The 21,972-nt window shown below is 40.7% G+C and overlaps 1 protein-coding gene across 2 annotated transcripts in view; it reads left to right on the forward strand.

Moving 5' to 3' along the window:
• Nucleotides 1-3,083: 3,083 nt before the first annotated feature.
• Nucleotides 3,084-21,972, forward strand: part of lmbrd1 (LMBR1 domain containing 1) — a 95,752-nt gene continuing 76,863 nt past the window's right edge. For both annotated transcript variants that reach the window (XM_054750143.2, XM_054750144.2), the window contains exons 1-3: nucleotides 3,084-3,184; nucleotides 4,822-4,998; nucleotides 8,745-8,808. In XM_054750143.2, coding sequence (XP_054606118.2) covers nucleotides 3,119-3,184; nucleotides 4,822-4,998; nucleotides 8,745-8,808 — 307 coding nt within the window. In that variant the 5' untranslated portion in view covers nucleotides 3,084-3,118. The remainder of the gene's footprint in view (nucleotides 3,185-4,821; nucleotides 4,999-8,744; nucleotides 8,809-21,972) is intronic.

Raw genomic sequence — 21,972 nt, forward strand, 5'->3', positions numbered from 1 at the left:
TAAAATGTCTAAAAATTAGACTTTTTAAAAATATTCTTAGAAATCAGTTTTTGTAGTAGTCAGCCAGAGCAGAGGTGAGCAGAAGATGGCTGGATTTAGAGTCTTATTTCCTGATATTCGGACATCTCACTCCTTAATTGGCTAACAGCAACATGACTCTACTACTGACTCAGTTTGCTCTGCAACGTTGTTGTCTTATTTATGTTTATGTATTTAGCAGACACTTTTGTCCAACGCGACTTACAGGTGATAATCAAGCCATCAGGTTGCCCTTAAGGCTAACAACAAACACTATTCAGTCAGGTGGCAGTGAGGCAGCATAATGAGGGAAGCAAACATGAAGTGCAGTAGAGTGGGGGACGGGTGCTGGGAGGGTGCTAGTTTAGAAGAGGCTCTCTGAACAGCTGGGTCTTCAGGAGTTTCTTGAAAATCGACAGATGCCCCCTGATCTGGTAGTGCATGGTAGAAAATTCCACATCTGTGGAACAACACATAAAAAGAGTCTGGATTGTCCTGAGAGTGGTGTAGGCACTGCTAGCCAACAATCCTTCGATGATCGGAGCGTCTGGGCCGTGACGTAAGCCTTTGCAAGAGGATTCAGGTAGATGGAAGCCGTACCATCCAGGACTTTGTATTCAAGAGGCTAGCGGTAGCCAATGGAGCTCAGTGACCAGAGAGGTGATGTGCTCTTTTAGGCTGATTGAAGACCAGACGCTCCGCTGCATTCTGGACTATTTGAAGAGGTCTCACAGTACAGGCTGGAAGACCAGTTAGAAGAGCATTGCATTAGTCGAAGCGGGAGATGACAGAAGGTTTCACCTGGAGCTGGGTGGCATTTCCAACTAACACAAGCCTGAAGGAGTTCTGCTGAATGCTGTTGAGTTGCTAATGCTAACGGTTAGCTTCTACTTGCCGAGATGCTCTCTGCTGTTTTCTAGACGCCAAACCAGCAACATTCTTTCCCATCAGGAGCCAAGATTGGTGAACGAAAATTTCCTACGTGACATGGAAATGACTGGCTTTTCTAATCCAAGTGTTATGTTTATTTTCTGTTGCTGGCACAGTATACAGGGGTAGACGACTATTTTCACATGAAGCCTGCATGTTAAATCACACCTATTTTAAAAATGACAAGTAAAAAAGTTTCCCAGTGAACTAGGTGAACTTCAAAATTTCATTTAAATGTAGAAAATACAAATAGCTGCCAAGATGAACCAAAAATGATAAACTGTTTGATGTACAAATCTTAATTTCTGCTTCACACACTGGAATTAATGATTCATTCTTATTTCTATAAAGCAATAACATAGAGCTCTGGTAATAAACACACCCAATAAAACAACTACACTTTATGCAATAAAGCAAACAAGAACCCTGATGACAAACTTTGTTCTGCCTGTGTTAATGGAGTGTTAGTGCTCTGGAAAATGAACTAGATCACAAATGCATCCCTCTTCTCATTGAGTGCCAGTGTTTATGTGTTTCATCATATTGAACTGAATGCACAGACTAAAGCTCAGCAAACACTATTAGAGTGGCAAATAGTGGCTTGCTTTTGAAATCAAATTCTATTGCTTCAATGGAGCACTAAGTTCACCATTGAAAGGATTTTGAGGAAAAACACCTGTCTTTTTTTTCTGCAAGATTTACTATATTGACATATGGCAAAGCACCAGACAAAGAGCTCATATTATGTCAGTGAGCTGTCTGCCAACGTAACCATTGATGTGTACCTTTCATGTTCTCAGAAAAAAAATCACAAAAGCCATTAAGGAGTCTGTTTATCATCTCTGAGAGCTCACCTGCACATGAAAGCCAAGACCAAAATGTCAAAGAATTAAAAATAAGATACAATAACATATCAGTTTAGCCTGCAGCTACAGCTCCATTAGGTATAGCAGAGATTAAAAGATGTTTTTTCTTATAAATTTATAAAAGAAAAAAAAAATCATCAGGATTTCACTGTTGTGTGGGTGAATGTGGTTAAAAAATTAGTTATTTTTAAATGTGCTCTTATGTTTCATTACAGCTATTAATAGAATGATTTCTATGACTATAGCAGATAATTTCATGTATGTTATTTTTATTATATTCTGAAAGTACTTTAAACATTATGTAGCATAATTTGCAACCTCATCTTGCCTATGAAGTGCATTACATTACAAGTTTTCTAACGATTTCACTTCCTGGGATAATTTACATAAATTTGCAAGTGATCTGAACATTGCAAATCAAACAAACCCTATGTCAGGTTAAGGTGAGGCTGAACAGAAGTCACAGTCAGAGTCAACATTGCACGCTGACATCAGAATGTCACAAAAAAGATAAAGAGCCATAGTTTAACATGGTATTATGAGTTGTTCTGATAAGCTCATTAAATAAAAACCTCAGGTTCAGTGTGTCACAAGAACATTAGAACAGGAATTTAAAGCAGCATATCTTTATTATTTGGTATCAGCTTAACTTTGTAAACAACACCTACTTTTATGCCATGCTTATATTTGTGCTCATTAGCTGCTGTTCAGGGGCAAAATGAAAGTTTTGTCTGAAATATAATTTACAACTTCTAGTCAAATTTGAAGGTGTGATCAGTTGTAGCTAAGATCAAGTTGTAACTAAGGCACCTACAACAATTTTACCATTATCATGATTTATGTTATTATTATTAATAATATTACTACTACTACTACAATTATTATCATTGTGATAGAGTAATTACCAGACCATAACAAATTTTTTGTATAGCTCTTAAGAATGATAAATGACCCACACTTGTATAGCGCCTTTCTGAGTCAGAGCCCTCCACAGAAATGTTTGGCATTTATGATGTAATTCAACCATTTAAAGCCAATAGAAAAACAAGCCAGTATAATAATAAACATTTTATGTGGTCTCAGAATCAGAATCATTCAAAAATTGCCGGAGACCTCGCTCTCAAACATCAGGGTGATTTTCATTAATCACCAGCAGCTTCCTCGAATTTATCAAAACTCTCGATTTTGCCCCAAATGCCGTTATTAGCCTCAATACACACGAGACACAACGTGAAAGGCTTTCTGGAAGCTGTGCGTCATGACGCCAACGGGAGCACGTGGGTTTGTTATTACAGGAAGTAAAGATGGCGGTTCCGACGTTACTATCAGAGTCTGTAATCGGATGGTCAATTTTCACCGTTATACTTCTGGTAAGAGGGTTGAGATGTCTGCGTTTCGATTTATAAATATTTTTCGTGGTAGAAAATTGTTTTAAATTTTGTTTGCAGACTATAAAGACGCCTTTTTAAAGTGTTATACGGTGCGACGTAGCGACATCGCATTAGCGTCACTACTGGTTGGATTGGTTTTATCTAACTTTAGCCACGGCACACAGGGCTGTGGAAAACCTGCATAGTTGTTAGCAGTATTAGAATTACTGTGAAATAAACGACGGTGTTAAAGAACGCATTTACATAATTCATCACAGTTTCCTAATTTGTCATTTGCCTGTCAACACTAAATAACCCGTTTCTGCATGAATATTTTAGTACAAGGTATTTTACGTGATTATCGATCTAGAAGCACTCAAACCTTTACGCAATCACATCTACAGCAAATAACACGCTTTTAGATTCGAGCAGCCAAGTAATCTGCGGCTAAGTTTAGTCCTCATTAGCTCTCATTCAGTCACATGGCTGAATAGCAGGAAAAAGGCCTGCATGCCATCAAGTTGCTTTTGTTTCTCTACCCACGCCCTTTTATTTGAACAACCCTCCCAGATGCTATTTGGATGCAAAGTCAGCGTCATTACCTGGCAAAACAACCATCAGAGGCTTAGAGCTGCTGGCCTTTAATTGATTGACCTTGTCTGGGTGGCAGACCCTAATCTGAACAGCAGTTTGCAGCTTGTGTGTCTGGGACATGATCTTGTTGTTATTCTGAAGCCTCTTCCTGCATGATTTTATGGGCAAGCGCAACAGTCCTTTTCTTTTTAATAATGAAGCAGTAAGAATTGAATTATAAGTAATTTTTAATTATTTCAATATATCCACCTTTGTAATTTTAGCAGATAAACTCGTTTTATTATAAATTAAGTAAACGTTGGCCATTTTATTGAATCTAAACAGGTCATATGACATCACCTCACCTACTTCATAACACCTGAGGTTAGACATTTCAAGGTACTTGGTTGTCTACTTGTTGTGTTAGCAAAAAAGCTCGCATTGAAGATTGGAGAGCTGTTTGGAAGCCTCTTTGTCATCATATCAGCTCTTTTTGCAATAAAATTAAAATATATTACGTACATTCATCTGTGTAGGCAGCCGTCGGATATTTGTAAGCTTTGATAGCTTTATTTGATGTCTAAATCCCTACTTGGTAAATGGTCTGTATTTGTAAAGCTCCTTCTTAGGATTCTACAACCCCCCAAGGCGCTTCACAACACAGTCATCCATCCATTCATACACACATTCACACTTTTCTCTTAACATTCCCAGTATAAATATATATTTTGAAGTAGTTTTTAACTATTTTACAGTCCAACAAAGATCTTACCTTTCAAATATGTAATAAGATGTTTGTGATAATAAATTTTTGGTTTATTTTTTATGTGTAAACAATCTGTAGCATTTTCTTCTGGTTTTATTTTCTTATGCAGAAACCTTTTCAAACTAAAGTAGTTCAGTAAAAAAATATAACTTTGTGTTTCATTTATTATAAAAATGTATCTGAAATTTACCATTCATTTTGTATTAGAAAATTTTTAATGATTTATCATAGCAGAATGCTTTTTCTTTATTTTTTATCACTTTTTTATGTGACTATTGTTTTTTTCCCTCCTCTTAAGGTAATTCTGGTATTCTGCTGGATCTACATTCGGAAGTTTCAGAGCCGACAGGATAGCGAAGTCGTTTCGACCGTCACAGCAATATGTGCGCTGGCCATTGCTTTGATAACATCTGCGCTTCTACCGGTGGACATATTCCTCGTTTCATTCATGAAGTATCCCAACGGCACCTACAAGGTCTGTTCAGCAGACAGTCATCAGAGCAAAGGCAGAATAAGTAGTTTATCAACTCTTTTATAATGTAAAATAATTAGCAAAGTTCTAGTATTTGTTTATTATCACCACCATGCACCATGAAAGCATCATTTTTAAATGTGATATTGGCGTGAGATGCTAATAGGAGAGGATGGATTAGACAAAATTGATCTGATCCTCACAAACAACAGCCTAATGCATTTTAACAATCTTTGCTTCTCGAAAAACAAAACATAAAAAAGGTAAAGTTAGTGATTTATTTATTATAAAATACAGTAAAAATTAGAACTTTTTTCTTAAACAAAATCCAGAAGGTTTTTACACTTGTGAGTTATTTACCTTATAGCTGATAAATATGGCCATTCCTCTGCTCATAATTTAGGTATTAGGGCTGCAACAAACGATTATTTGGATAATCGATTAATCGGACGGGGTCTCGACACGATTAATCGATTAATCGGATTACATGGGGAAATTTTTAAAAACTGCTAGGGAAACGTTATTTCTCTCCTTCCTTCACTTTATTTAACACAACATTATTAGAAAACAGTTCAATAGCAGAAAAACAACATGCCATCACCTAAATTGTCTTATAAGGTGTATAGACAGAGACCCTAAGCTACATCTATCTGTGACCTAAAATGCTTGGTCCAAGTTAAACAGCTTAAGGGCAATTCTCATCTGTTTTGTTTGATCTCATCTGTTAACATTTATTTTAAATGTAATTAAACATAGGCTGTGAATTAATCAAAATTGATCACTATTTCCAAAACTGACTGAAAAAATACCAAATAAAACAAAAGTAAATGAATGCCATCCTCCTTGCGATGATGCCCTGGGCAACTGCCATAAAGTCACATCAAGAAATGCTGCTGATCATTCCAATGATCCCAAATAGACTCACATTAGGCCACATGAAAGCAACTGAACCCAAAAATATATTAACCAGTATATAACTGCACTCTCACACAACACGCCTGCAGCAACAGTTAGGACTCCTCCCTCCCTTTTAAAAGCGTTTTTGCTTCTGAGGACATTGTGGTTGTAAAACCACATGCTAGTAGTCTGGCCCTGGTGTGATCAACCAGTTTCTGCGGGAATGTGACGGCGGAACCAGGGCCAGATTAACACTTTGTTGTACCCTGGGCAACAATATTCAAGGGCTCCATCATCACGACCCAAGGATCACCATAATGTGGTCACATACAGAATATTTTACTGTAATATGCAGTAAATATACTCAATACTTGAATGCCTGACAACACGTAACCCGCCCAGAGTAACCTTTGACCCACCTCGTGTGGACTGACCAATGAGGAGAGGGTCTTAACTTGAGGCCCTCTCTTCATTGGTCAGTCTGCATGAGACTGACTCTCAACTGACATTCAGTCGTAGGCAGCGAAGCGTCTCTGTGCAGCGCAAAAGCCCGGGTGGACAGTTTGTTTAATATAGGGTGACCATGTTTCCATTTCCAAACAAGAGGACAGGGGATCTGTGCCTATGACGTCACACTATGGCAACGCCACACAAACCATGTTGGGACCCATTTTTTGTAAGAACTAAATTAATATCAGATTCTGCCAATTAAAGGGCTCTAAAACAATTCATATGTAAATATTTAGCATATTTATTGCAAAATCTCATTTTTATGCTTTAGTGCTGCAACAAGGTTTTATTAATAATAAATTATTATACCTTTTGTTTTACTGCAGCATCGGTAAGCTTCCTGTGCACAGATGATTAAGGATGCTTGTTTCAGCTGTGAGATTAGACGATAGGATCAATGAAAAAATAAGTTGTCACACACTCCATGGAAACTTTCAGAGAATCCACAAATAGTGGCTTTCACATAGTTTTGTTACTTTTTGCAAGTTTTTAAAAGAAGCAGATGAGACAGCATGTCTGATAGTTTAGTTTTTCACCTGATAATATTAGAACATGTCAGTAATGTCTGAGGGGCTTTTATAAACACCATATAACTAACACTACTGGAGAGGGCATGAATTACACAGAGGCTTCTGGGGAGCCCATTTATGGGGGGGGGGGGGGGGGGGCATTTTGCCTTGGCCCCCAAAATGTCTTGAAACGGCCCTGGGTGTGTGACTGAGTGTTGAAGGTGATCTGAATTGTATCAGATGTATAAATATTACATGTTTATAACTTATTGCTTTATACAGGTAAAAACGTGTAGTGGAGATAAATCTACCTACATTTTACTTTTCAACACTTTGTTTTGTTTTCTTGTTTTTATTGAACTATTTTCCTGTCCCGTCTGTCTCTCATCTTCCTGCATCTCCTCATAATTCTCCAGAAAATCTGTTGCCTGGATTCTTACCTTTTCACCTCATCAGTTACTTTTGAGCAGATCAAAGGGATCTCCTGACCGAAAAGCGCAGAGCGCGTTTTCGATGCTGCGTGAGGTGACATCACCACAGCACAGGTGATGAGCTCCGCAGTAGCGCGCTTCAGGCACAAATAAGACAGAAAATAGAGAACATGTGCGGACATGAACGATCGTGTGCTAATTATAGTTTTTTGGTTGCGCCACTTTGAGAATGGACCGTGCGCTGGAAGCAGCTGCCTGGATCGCTGCACAACAATGCGGAACCGGTTCGCAGCAGCGCAAGTCTGCAGGCTCTCCCTCGCGCTGATCTGCCGGTACCGGCTCTCCCTCACGCTGATCTGCGGCTCTCCCTCGCGCTGATCTGCCGGCTCTCCCTCGCGCTGATCTGCCGGCTCTCCCTCGCGCTGATCTGACTTGCTCTGGTCTGCGAGCAACGGCGGGCGGGAAGGGGGGGGGGGGGGCGCTTTTGGAAGAGTTGTGCGACACAACGAATCGATGACGCAATTCGTTGCCAACGCTTTTAGTAATCGATTTTCATCGAATTTATCGATTCGTTGTTGCAGCCCTATTAGGTATATAACACTTCTATAACCCACATTTCTACTTCTGATGTGACATTAACATCTATTCTTGTTTCTGCTTAATGTTCAATTGATAAAAAGCTTAAAGGAAAAGAAAAAAAATTATTTCTGGTCATAATAGGTCATTCAGCATTTTTCATGTAAGCTGAACATGAAAATAATCTACACCTCTCTGCTGCATTAGCTTCTGATAGAACATAGACGGTGAAACTCTAGGATTTAAAATGTCTGACAGAACTATGTCACACTGGTCACTTAATGTGCATGGACTCACCCATCTTGACTCACAACGAGGATGGCTGTTGTTGGTTTAGCGTCCAGGAAACGGCAGAGAACGTCTTGGCTACTAGAGCTAACAGTTAGCATTAGCAACACCACCACACGGCAGAACTCCTCCAGGCTTGTTATTTGTGAAGATAAAACATCAACGTTACCAGTCAGTGGTAGACTCGCCTTGCTGTTATCCAATCTGAGACGAGATGTCCAAATATCAGGAAATAGACTCCCAAGTCCTGTCGTCTGAAGCTCAGCTGCGATGTGGCTCTCTTCTTTTTCCTGGAAATAGTGCACTGGAATTGGTGCCCCCCCCCCCCCCCCCACACCCCCACCCCCACACACCCCCACACACCCCCCGAGTACAACTTATAAGGCATTAATTTCTTCTAGAGGTCACTACAAATGTTTTGATTAAATGAGTGTACACACCTTTAAAGGTGACATGAGCTCATTTTTATGGCTTTTATCACTTTTACAGTCACCATTCTTTCTGAACTCACCAGTCTTGTTTTCTTCTGATGTTCCAGGAGTGGGCAACAAGCAATGAGACAAGAGGACAAATTGAAGCAACTGTATTGTATGGATATTACAGTAAGTGATTGTTTTTCTAAATATTTTAAATATCAATTAAAACTTATGGAGTTAATGATCCATAGTCATTACTTTTTTAGGTACAATTTGAAGAAATGTTCCTTAACCCTCTGAAGGCAGGCTTGCAGTTTTGCAACAGTTAAAACCTACCTACCTGGTTACTCCACATACGTATTTCATGTGCATTTTTTAACTCAGAAAGTACCCCTGAAGGACTTAGTTGTTCGTCCTTTTATCAAAACTTATTTTGAGCCTGAGAGGGTTAAAAGATTGGCTGTATTCTTTATTTGAGTTGACACCAGTACCAGTGAAGCTTTAATAACACCGGTAACATGAGTCCTGTAATCATCAGCAGCTAGGCTGCTAACTCAGGGATTCACACTGGCTTAATGCTTCCCACAGCAGTGACTCACTTTCCCTCTGAGCGCCTCTATAGATCTTTAAAGCTGATTATTATTCCTGGTTGTTAAATTAGACAGTTAAAAAAAATCTCTCAGATTCAGTTCCATGAATTGTCATTTCTATGCTGTAATTTATTTGTTGCTAAGGTTCCCAGAGCGTATTTGGTAGCATTTTCTTTTGGAGTCCATTCTTTTACAATAACCATTGTTCTACATACATTAGCTCAGATAATTTAGAGAACATTCTGGTCTTAGTGACGGTATTCAATTAGAAAACTGGATGCAGTTAAACATTTTAGGACCTTTTGAAGTTATGATATAAAAATCATTAGTGGATTTACAGTTAAAATTACACATATCAGGCAAAAGATCATTAAAAAAGTTCAGAATAATTAGGGTGGGTTGTTGTTTATGACAGTGTGGTATATCAAGAGTTTATAGGAGCAGAAGCAGCGTGATTTCGCTCTGCATGTCAGTCTAGCCACACTCCAGTTCAACCTCCCAAGGCTGAACTGGCCCTAACCCAAGGATTTGGTCGTTTTCTGCCCAACACATTGCTGACAAACTTGAACCCTCTGAAACAGGAGTGCAATGTTTTTTTACACATGAGATCATTGCAATGCATCCATTTATACTATAGACCACTGTGTGAATTCCACAATAGTACACAGTAGGAGTTGTATGAACTAGTCGACTAGTCGACTTCACGGCTTTGTAGTGACTTTTTATGCCTGTCATCAACTAGTCGCTGTCACGTGATAATGACTGACAAGATGCAGTCCTCGGAAGACAGCGGGTGATGAGCCCCTACGCGTCTGGATCGAGGCGGAGGCGATGCGCTATGCACACCGGCGGTAAAACGGACATTTAACCAAACTGTGACCTTTTCCCTCTTGCAATTTAACCTTCCCCTCACCCCCATCCTAATCTTAACCAGTTTGTGCATGCAAAGCTCTGATCATTGACGTGCGCTCCAGACATTGCGTCCTGAGCACCGCCAAATCAGGTGTCACCACCTCAAAAACAAATTAAACACGCGATCGTTCATGTCGGCTCATTTCCTTTCATGTTTTCTGTCTGTTATTTGTGCCTGATGTGTTTCGCTGCTGCGGAGCGAGGCGCATCTCCTGTTTTGTTCTCTGTTGACGCACCCCCAAGATTCCACTATCTCCACTCCGCTCCGGCACGAACTCCGCAGCAAAAACGGTCCCGTTGTAGTCGGTCGGCGAGCAGCGGCACTCCGCTGTTTTTGCGGTCGGTAGATCTTTTAGAACTGCAGTTCAAAGGTAACTCATGAGGTGAATATATATGAACGCAGGCAGCAGTTTTTCTTTAGGATTGAGAGGAGATGCAGGAAGATAATAAACAGACAGGACAGAAAAATAGTCAAATAAAAACAAGTTAGTTTTTGTACCTGGTGGTTGCAACAAACAGACACCATTGAAGGTAATCAGAAGTGAGGAACAGAAAATCATAATTTTAATGTTTAGAGCAGCAGGAACTCCGAGAGGCTGCAGGCGCATCAGTGAGTTTGCAGCTGCTGCGCAGGGGGAGGGGGGAGAGGGTTGAAGTAGGATGCAGAAACTACCGTTGTTAAAAGACGTGTTAACTTAGAAAATGTGGGCGCAATTTTAATTGTCAAAAACTCCAGCGAACCTACCGACCGAACCCCCCCCCCCCCTCCCCCACTTCCGGCGTATGACGTCATCAACGACTAGTCGAAGTCGACTCGACTTTCATTACTTGACTGTCGACTTTAGAAAAAATAAAGTCGTGCAGGCCCTAGTACACAGCTGCAGACCCACAGACTCACATCTGCTGCAGGTTCATCGCCATATCCCAAAGTTGCCTTAGATGTTTTGCACTTTCTGACTTACAGAAACTGAGTTGAGAACAGTTCTTTAAAGTGGTGATGTGCATTTTCCCTGGTGATAGGGGGCAGTGCCAGGATGGCCATTGGGGTCAAAAATCCCTGGGAGCGCAACCTACAGCAAAATGAAAAGAACATCAAGCTCCCTTTCATCACTGGCAACGAGTGAAGAGATAAATGTGTAAAACAATGTTTATGAAAGGTGAAAGTTTTGTAACCATTTGTTACAAACCAGTAAATGTGTTGTGTCCTCACAAGATCCTGTAGAAGGAAACAGCATCGTCCAGGCACGTAGACCCGCTCACATGGTTTTTTTATTTAGATTTTTATGGTTCTATGTTACAAAGCCACCAATATTTTTAAACAACTTGTCATCCTTTAAGTCATTTTCAACAACATTTCGATGGATGTTCCCAAATATTAATGATAAAAACTACACATTGTCTCTTTAAGGGTTTTCAAGTCACATAAAAGTGAGACCCTTTGACTCAAGAGAACTGAGAACCCTCCCAGATGTTTCAAGACATTTTGGAAACTCTCTTGCGAATGCTTTTATGATTTTGCAGCTGAGTAACAGACTGGCTTTATCCCTTTGCATAATCAAATGGCAATCCATGGCTGTGGAAGCCCCAAAGAGGGCAGGAGTGTTGGTTGTACTTATGCAAGTAGAAACGCTCCCATTTACCAATAAAGCCATTAACACAATTAAAAATTCGTCATAGTTGTAAGTGTTGCCAAAAACACCAAAGCATGTGCTTTTTAACAGATGCTAGTTTAGGCTGTTTGTTGTGTTGCCTGTTAAGGAATGTAAGACTTGAGGACAACAAGAGAGGAAGACCCAAGCAGAGATTTATGGATGTGGTGAAAGAGGATATGAAGTTAGTTGATGTGAGGGTAGAAGATGCAGAAGATGGGACTAAATGGAGACAGATGATTTGCCGTGGCGACCCTCGACGGGAAAGGCCAAAAGAGAAGAAGACTTTAAAGCAACAAGCAGCACTGTTGGCCAAAAATGCCTTATTCAAAAAAAAGAAAAACGGTGCCATATAAATGTAACAAATGATCTTCACTGACTATAAATGGTCCACACGAATCCAGCGGTAAATGGGCTACAGTATATTGTGCTCTGGACATACAAACATAATTTCATACATAAGATTGATTTCCTCCTCTGCCGTCTCTCATTTGGAATTACCGTACACATACCACTAAACTGAAACGATTGGGGGAAAATGAATAATTCAGTAGACTTAGCCTTCTTTGCAGGGCTCCATCCTGTCAGTAATTTAATTAGTTTAATGGCCATACTGCCTGGAAACCCTGTTTATGGAGCAGCAGTTACACTCAAGAATTTTGTCACAGATCAGAGCTGGTTGGGTGAGTAATTAGTTAAGTAAAAACACATTTCAGCCAAAACATTAAAGCTACAAAGCAGGCACTGTGCTGCCTTCCCTCTGGCGGGGACAGTGTTTTGGTATGTCTCAAGACATGTTGTTACTCAGAAGAAATAGCAACCAAATGATCAATATTCACTTCACCTATCAGGGTTTGGAAGTTCCAGGCCTTCCATTATATCACTGACTGGTTGGAACACTGAAGATAAATGCTAAGTGGCTGTAAATTTAAAAGTTTATTATTTTTTCATACAAAACATTCAAACAAATGCAGCAGTGGTTATTTATTGAAGAAGACAGTTGATGGTGGATTCTGCTAAATTCACAGTAACATTAACCAATGTTATCAATGCACTAAAATATCATATTCTGTGTCATAAAAATACTGTATTGATATAGCTTTCTTCTGATCGCAATGGTTTCTACTTCACAGTTGACGCTAGATGACGACATGATTAGATAACATTTAGATAAATTCACTTAAAGTGATGATGTGTGATTTTGTTGCAAATCATTGCAAGCAAGCAGTATTTTTGTTTTCAAGTAAAACCTCATCAACAGATACAGATAACCATTAGGGTAGAAAATCGCTGGGAGCACAACTTCCAGCAATGAGTGAAGAGGTAAATGTGTAAAACAACCTTTTTGAATGGCGAAAGATTTTGAACCTTTTTTTTTTTTTTTCTCCCCACAAATCAGTAAATGTGTTTTTTCATCACGGGAGCCAGTAGAAGGAAACTAATATGGCGTCGTCCAGAGACCTAGGGTGTTTCTCAATGTCAAGGCACCTGGCCTTTCAAGGCGATGTCTTGCGAGGCCAGGCGCCTTGCTTACGAGGACACTGTTCTTCCTTGGTGAAAGAAAACTGTTAAATGGAACAGATTTGCATCATGTGACCGCTGCTTCTGTGGCGGTCATGTAACACATCACGTGACACGGGAGATAACATTATATTTTGTATGTATAAGTTTCAATATAAATATATAGAGCCTTTTACTTTTTAAATTGTGTATATATTTGTAAAATTAAACATGTAAGCGAGTTACTACCTTCTAGCCACCGAAGCTGCCACTACTAAGCAACTATCCAACTAGGGCTGGGCGATATATCGATATTTTTAAGATATTGATATTTTTTTAAACAAGATACAAGATGACTTTATATCTTTATATCGCTATAACAGGTCAAACTGCTATGCTAACGATTAGCCGCTTTGCTAACGACATGTTGTTCCGCTTCTAAGCAGTTATTACGTGTATTCTCACAAGTTTGCTCAGTCTGAGAGCCTCTGGGTTAATGTGCTACTCTAAACTTTGCATTTGGCATCCTGGTTATTAATTATTTGGGGATGTTTAATGCCAACAGAGTTTTGTTCATCCATTCTGCTTGTGCGGAGAGACGAGCCAAACCCCTCCCTCCCCTGTGTAATCAGGAAACATCTACGGATAGCCGGAGTGGCCACATTACCTCAAACATATTGTGAGGGTTTGAATAGTAAACTATAGGCTTAACGTTTAATTTAGAAGGCGAGCTCAACGGGTGAGAAATGTTGTTCTGGTTTTTTCCGGTTTTGCTATGCTAGTAAATACTCCGTTACGAGCGATTCTGTTGAAAAAGTTAAGAGTTTGTAAGGCGTGGGTTACGGCAACAGTAGCCTGAAAATAATACTCATGAAAGCGCAACCAGAGACTCTGAGTCATTACAGTATAATCACTGATATGAGTCAATACTGTTAGATTCCAGCCATGTTTGCCCTAATAACTCATAACTCCACGGTGCGTGACCCATGTGACCTTCAGTAGATGCAATTACATCATCATCATAAATTTGTAAACTTGTAAATATTTTTACAGAAGGAAAAATATCGAGATATATATCGTGTATTGGAATTCTGCAAAAAGATATTGAGATATATGTTTTGGTCCATATCGCCCAGCCCTAAAACCAATCATAGATAACATCTTTGGATCTAAAAAAAAAGTTAAATTAGTTGACTTACTTTTAAACTTGAAATTTGCCTCAGAAGTAGTTGCCGGCATCTGATCCGTCATCCTTTTGAAAATACCGCGCTGTATTCTGGGAAATTTTTGACCAAGGCTAGGCTACAAGACACCTCCTGTGTATCCATGCTCAGCTAGCTAACGGCTAACAAACGGAGAACACACGCCTTGGTAGAACATGAACATTGGAACACACCATGGCGGTCCCTGATGACGTATCTCCTTGGCAACCGGGCAGGTCTAAGACATTAAGGCGAGGTTCCTTGGCATTGAGAAACACCTATAGGCTATGTTCACACTGCAGGCCTTTATGCTCAGTTCTGATTTTTTTTGAGTAAATTAGATTATTTTGTGTGGCAGTTCACACTTTGACTGAAATGCAACATCAAACTGTCTCCAGTGTGAACGTTTCACGGCCTCAAAGCAACCCACATGCGCAGAAGAAAAGAAGTCACACTCAGTGGAGGAACCAGGAGCGGTGGAGTTGTGCAATGCCCTGCTCGAGTTGTGATGTGAAAGCCTTCACTGACCGTTTATCCACAAGATCAGGATCACACCTGTTAATTCTTCTGTTTTGGGCTGGAAACTGTTTTAAAAACTGTAAACTATTTTACTCCTTGTTCCCGCCGTCTTCCTGAATTATTATTCACCGAAAATGTGGTGGTACTAACTCACGAAGAACCCCCCTTTAATTCCCCCCCCCCCCCGCCCCCCGGAGACCGAGACCGGTGAAATGCTTCGCTCCAGCAGCACCTCCCGCTCTCATGCTCTCTTGTATTTTTAATTCCTAAACTAACAGGTTTTCCAGACAGACTCCTGAACCCCTCTGTCTGCGCTTCTCCAACGCACGACGCTCACCTCTGCTAACTCAGTGATGTAGGCGATGGATTTAATGCGACATGAACGTTCAGACTGTAGTCGCTTTCAAAAACATCAGATATGTGTCAGAATTAGAACTACATATTCAAGTGACACGGATCGCATTTGAAAAAATCGGATCTGAGCCGTTCAGACTGTCATAAAAAATCAGATATGGGTCGCATGTGGGGAAAAGCGGATCTGATGCACTTTTGCCTGCAGTGTGAACGTAGACCCGCTTTCATGTATTTTAGACCCCATTTTTATGGTTGTATGTTATGAAGCTGCCAATATTTTTCAACAACTGGGCATCATTTAATACATTTTGGTGGATATTTCCAGAGATTAACGGTAAAAACTACATATTGGCACTTTATTGTTATGCATTATTATAAGGCTTTTTCATCCATCCATCCATTCTCTTCTGCTTATCCGGAGTCGAGGCAGGGAGCAGCAGCCTAAGCAGGGAGGCCCAGACTTCCCTCTCTCCCCCTACTTGGGCCAGCTTCTATGGGAAATCTGAAGGCGTTCCCTGGCCAGCTGAGAGACATATTCCCTCCAGCGTGTCCTGGGTCTTCCCTAGGGTCTCCTCCCAGTTGGACGTGCCCAGAAAACCTCACCAGGGAGGCATCCACGAGGCATCCTGACCAGATGCCTGAGCCACCTCTCGATACGGAGGAGCAGTTGATCTACTCCGAGCCCCTCCTGGATGACCAAGCTTCTCACTCTATCTCTTATAGGCCTTTTCCACCGACCAAACTGGCATGGAATGGGAAGGTTCGGGTCGCTTAAAACTAATTTCCGCTTATATCCGCAATCTCGTTCTTTCAGTAACTACCCAAAGCTCGTGACCATAGGTGAGGGTAGGGACGTAGATCGACCGCTTAATTTTTCCCTCACTCTTTAACAATATCCCGAGATACTTAAACTCCTCCACTTGAGGCAGGACCTCATCCCTGACCTGGAAAAGGCATTCTCCCCATTTCAGACCCAAGACCACAGTCTCCGATATAGGAAAACAGAAAAGTTAAAACTTAAACAGCTGCAAAATGGTGAGAATAACATTTGTACCGGTATTTCCTGCACCTATTGCTTTAATAGCCTGACACCCCCCCATTCGATCAGTGCAGCTCAGCTTCCTGCTGCCTCCTCCCAGCCAATTAAATCTGGCATGAATGACTGACCACAATTGCTGTGGTACAATGTAAATATAATGGATTTTATGAGCTTTTCTGGAGATTGAATCTAAGATTAGCTTAATAAAATGGTGGGAATTAAATGTTGGGGATATGCAGCCAATCAACAATGTTCAGCTTTTCCAGCTACACCGTACAGTTCAGGTAAACCTTGAACGTTTTACCTTAGAGGACCTTTATTTAGAGGTAAAACAATCTCCAATGTTGTTTCTGCCTTGACTTCTGGATGCATAAGAATAAAAAACATGTTTAATGTGAGTTTTGGTGTTCATCAGATCTAATCCATGACCCATACCATAGTTTTTTAAGAGCTACAAGGGAGCCAGGAGAGGATCTTGAAAGAAATTGCCACTTGCTTCAAACATGCATACATGTAATCATCTCTTGGCAAGTGTGTGTTGTGTAAAATCATCTTCTGGCAAATGGACTGTGCTTGGAGCATTTTGGCTGTGGATAAGGAAGGATGCTAGCAGAACTGGCTAAAATCCAGAAAGTGGAGCTTTGCAGCTTAGATTGATGATTTGCTGGGAGGATTGTGCGCTGAACTTGTAGCACACGTTTAAATATTAGAAATATCACCCAGACTGAGTGGTTTGGAAAATCGACCGATCTTCTTCTTTGTCGTGTTCCTTAGTTTATATTACTTCTACATCTTTGTTGCTACTCCACATCTATCCCTGTTATATTGTTCACAAGTCCACTTAGATTAAATGTCATTGTTTCAGTAAGTTATCCACGACTAGAATATTTGTGAATATGATTGCAGTGACGTGGTCAGATTTAGCTCTACTCTGCAGCGTGGGACTAAATCTAACAAAGTAAATATGACATCACCCATTTTACCTCCGTTTCTAATGTGTGTGTTTGAATCTGGACAGATCCATTCCTGGCTTGTGTTTAGGGGCATCTCTTTATTGTTTGCCAGTAGGTGGAGACTAAGCTCCACATCAAATACACTCACTGGTTTCTTACAAACCCCGTTCTTCAGGACACATCACTTTCCATTTGTATCACAAATGGTATAATCACAGGGTTGACAGTTTTACGTCATCTTTAGTGCATCGCATATTTCTCTACAGTAGACTGATTGGTATCCAGTGATCAGTTAAAATAATTTATGTGTACCTTGCACAAAATCAAAAGATGTTATTTACATGTTTGCTGCAAGTTTGAATTCACAGTTTTTATGCTTCAACCAGGACCGCTCTGCTGGAATCAGAGCCTGGAGTCCAGCCCGGTCGCCCATTTCCATGCAAAAAAAAAAAGAATGTTGCTGCTTCTGTTTATTTCTTTGCTAGCAATAGAACAGCTGCTTGTGTTTGCTGCTTCAGAGATGTACTCTGGTAAATTTTGTTTCTTGAATATATTGTAGATGTTGTGAACTGTGAGGCTTATATCTTGGATTGTCTATGTCTTAGTTGGATTAGCTTTGTTTGAGCAGAATTGTCATTTTTGTAGTCTGATTAGACATTTTTTCACAAAACAGAGAAATTAGACTAAATTTGATCAAAGTCACACGGCTTAAAGATCATGTTTACTCATATTTTTATTACATTTGCAGTGGCCTCTTGTAGGAATTAATGTCTTGTAAGTCATACTCTGAGGGAAAAAGCTCTGATGCTCCTGTTTGAGTACATAGAAGTCAGTTGGAGGAGGACATGGCAGTAGATCTTATTTCCTGATAGTTAGACGTTTCACCTCTGATTGGCTAACAGCAACTCAACTCTACAAATAACTCTTTTTGCTTTGCAACATTGATCAATGTTTTATCTCCACAAATAACACAAACCTGAAGGAGTTGCTAATGCTAACGGTTAGCTTATTGCTTTTGAAGTGGAAATGGCTTATCAAGCTCAACTTTAGGCTCATAAATGTGTAGATTTGGAACATGGGATTAAAAACTACAGACACGTGTGGCTAGATTTGTCATAAAATTAAAATTCAACCATTATTAATGTGGTAAAACAATTCCATGTCCATATATATATATATATATATATATATATATATATATATATATATATATATATATATATATATGTTCATTTATTTAAAGTTAGAATAAAGTTAGTTTGAGGGAAGTTCAGATTTTGGTGGTGTATAAGTGTTTGATCACATTTCAGGTTGACATTTATGTACAGCACCAATAAATTCATTGATGCATACACATGTATGTCCATAGGTACATACATATGTTTCAATAACTTTAAGAATGGTGGTATTTGAATTTAAATAAAGACCAAAGAAAATTTTGAAGAGTTTGGGGCAAAATTTAGAGTGTTTATTTTTTTTAAATGTACACCTTATAAACCTTTCTTAATAGAGAATGAAAAACTTTGAAAAGGAGTGCAACTAAACCGCTATTCATACATTGTACACAGTGTTCTGTCTAATTTCAATTAAACAAAAGGGATGAATGCAGCAGAGGTTCCACTTCTGCACATCTCTGAGATCTTGATGAGATTGAATGAAAAGCTCAGCTTTCAGTCTTACGGTTTGTCCATTTGTACATTTCTTCAGACCGCTGGTCTTTAAAGCAGTGATGCATTAAACCCCTGAACAACAGGGCAAACATACCTCCAAGACTTCTAAATAAATCATTGATTTTTTTGTCCTTTTTAGTTCCATTTGTGGACAGGAAGCTAAAGAGGAGTCAGTCACAATTCAATAACTTTCTCTAGTCCAGGGGTGCCCAATCCAGGTTCTGGAGGGCCGGAGGGCCAGCACGTTTTAGTAGTTTCTCCGCTTTAACAAACTTGAATCAGCAGTTGAATCACCTGTGCAGCAGCTCATCAAGCTCTGCAGAAGTTAAGCACCTGCTGATTGAAATCAGATGTGTTGAAACAGAGTTAATCTCTATATGTGCACTAATACTCTATGGAGAAAAGTTATTTTGGCCGCTTGTATTCGCAGTCTCGTTCTTTCGATCACTACCCAAAGCTTGTGATCATAGGTGAGGTAGGAACGGTTCGGATCGGATCGGATCGGTTGGTAAATTGAGAGCTTTGCCTTCCGGCTCTGCTCTCTTTTCACCACAACAGATCGGTACAATGCTGGCATCACTGCAGACGCAGCACCAATCCGCCCATCGATTTCGCGCTCCAGCTTTCCCTCACTCGTGAATAAGACCGTGAGATACTTAAACTCCTCACCTTCATCCCTGTCCCAGAGAAGGCATTCTACCCTTATCTGACCCAAGACTATGATCTTGGATTTAGAAAAGATGATTCTCATCCCAGCTTCTTCACACCAAGATGAAAACCACATTACTCTCCCTGAATGCAAGAGTCAACAATCCGACAGACACTACTCTCCAGAACCTCTGAATAGACCTTACCAGGGAGGCTCGGGAGTGTGATCCCTCTGTAGTTGGAACACACCTCGCGGCCCCACTTTTTAAATAGGTGCACTACCACCCCAGTCCTCCAGTCCAGTGGAACGACCCCCAATGTCCACGTGATGTTGAAGAGCCATGTCAGCCAACACAGCCCTATGACATACAGAGCCTTAAGGAACTTTGGGCGAATCTCATCCACCCCCAAAGCCTTGCCACCGAGGAGCTTTTTGACGACCTCAGTGACCTCGGCTGCAGAGATTGGAGAGTCCAACTCAAAGTCCCCAGAATCTGCTTCCTCACTAGAAGACGTGCCAATGGGATTGAGGAGGTCTTTGAAATACTCCGCCCACCGATCCACAATGTACACCAGCGGGTTTGGGTGTCCTGCCATTACAGGCACCGACAATCGTATGACCACAGTTCTGATTGGCTGCCTCAACAGTGGAGACGTGGAACGGGGCCCATTCGGACTCAATGTACCCTGCCTCCCCTGGAAGGTTTTGGAAGATCTGTCGTAGAAGCTCCCTCTGACAGGAGACTCTGCCAGATGTTCCCAGCAAACCCTCATAATACGTTTGGGCCTGCCAGGTCTGACCTGCATCCTCCCCCACCATTAGAGCCAACTGTAACTCTATCTACTACTAGCACAGAGGTCCAATAACAAAACACCACACAAATTTAGATTGGGAGGTGCGTTCCTTCCAACCAAACCTCCATGTCTCACAGTCGTTGCACATGTGAGCTCTGCAGAACGAGGGAATCACCGAAAGAAACACTCTCCAGCACCTCCTCCAAGGTCTCCAAAAAGGGTCGGTAGTCTGAACTGCAATTTGGTGCATAAGCACTAACCAGCCAGCTTCTGTAGCCAAGGGTCAGACCCGCCAAGGTCCCTGCTCTCAGCTACCACCCATCACACACTGCACCTGACCCCTCTGGCCCGTCCCATGAGTGGTGAGCCCATGGTAATGGGGACCCACGTTTCTTCTTTGGGCTGTACCCAGCCGGGTTCCATGGGTGAAAACCAGGCCACCAGGCACTCGCCACCTCCAGGCCTGGCTCCAGAGGGGTGCCCCGATGACCCACGTAATTCATGGTTACTTCACTCTGATGTCCTTTCTGTCTAAACCTGGTTTTAAGTCTATAGGATTTGATCCTTTGTGTCTTGATAGCATAATTTTACATCTCTGTATTTTATGGTTTTAATTGCCATTTTGGTTTTATTTTTATTTTTAACTGTACTGTCTATGTGACAATTTAGCTTGTTTTTATTGCGCAGCACTTTGGTCAGCTGTAATGCTGTGTTGAAAGCACTTAACAAATTAAATGGTATTGTATGGTAGGGCTAAAGCTAAAACATTCTGAATACCGGTCCTCTAGGACCAGCATTGGGCACTCCTGCACGTGCAGATGGAATTTATTTGTGCTTTTTCCCCTCTTATGAATCAAAGTGGTTTTCATTGTTACCAATAACCCATAACACCTTTCATCTTTTACAGGCCAATCAGTGTATCTCTCAGTAACCGACTTTACAGTTGCTGCTGCATTTCTTTGCCCAATAACTTATTTATAGTAAAATTGTTTTATAACTTTATCCTGGTTATTTATTTACAAATATGCTAATATCGTTTTATCTGAGATGAATGTGTCAGAGTCTTCCTCATTGTATTTTCTTTCTCTGACATCCATCCTAGAAGGTATGAAGTCATTTTATTTATTGCAAATGCCAAAAGTCTTGTGAAATTTATTGCATGTTGATGCTTTATACCACATATGTCAGACTCAAGGCCCGCGGGCCAGATGCGGCCCGCGGAGCATTTTTATGTGGCCCGCGAGATAAATATCAAAAATATATTAAAACTGGCCCGCTGGTCGATTTTACCGCAAAGACTTCAACCCCCATGATGCTATGCGGCGTCAGCACGGAGCCGACGCGCCCCCTCCTTTGTGTTTTTTCCAGCGCCTGCTGCCGGTGTCTGCAGCTCCGCTGTCTCGGACAAACTACACTCCTCTCACTCAGCACCGAGTTCTCTCAGCTATTTTCTGACGTTGAAGCCCAGAAACGGAGATTATAGCCGCTCAGTAATGTGTTCACGACTGAAAGAGAAAGT

The sequence above is a fragment of the Nothobranchius furzeri genome, chromosome 12, assembly GCF_043380555.1.
Source record: "Nothobranchius furzeri strain GRZ-AD chromosome 12, NfurGRZ-RIMD1, whole genome shotgun sequence".
NCBI lineage: Eukaryota > Metazoa > Chordata > Actinopteri > Cyprinodontiformes > Nothobranchiidae > Nothobranchius > Nothobranchius furzeri.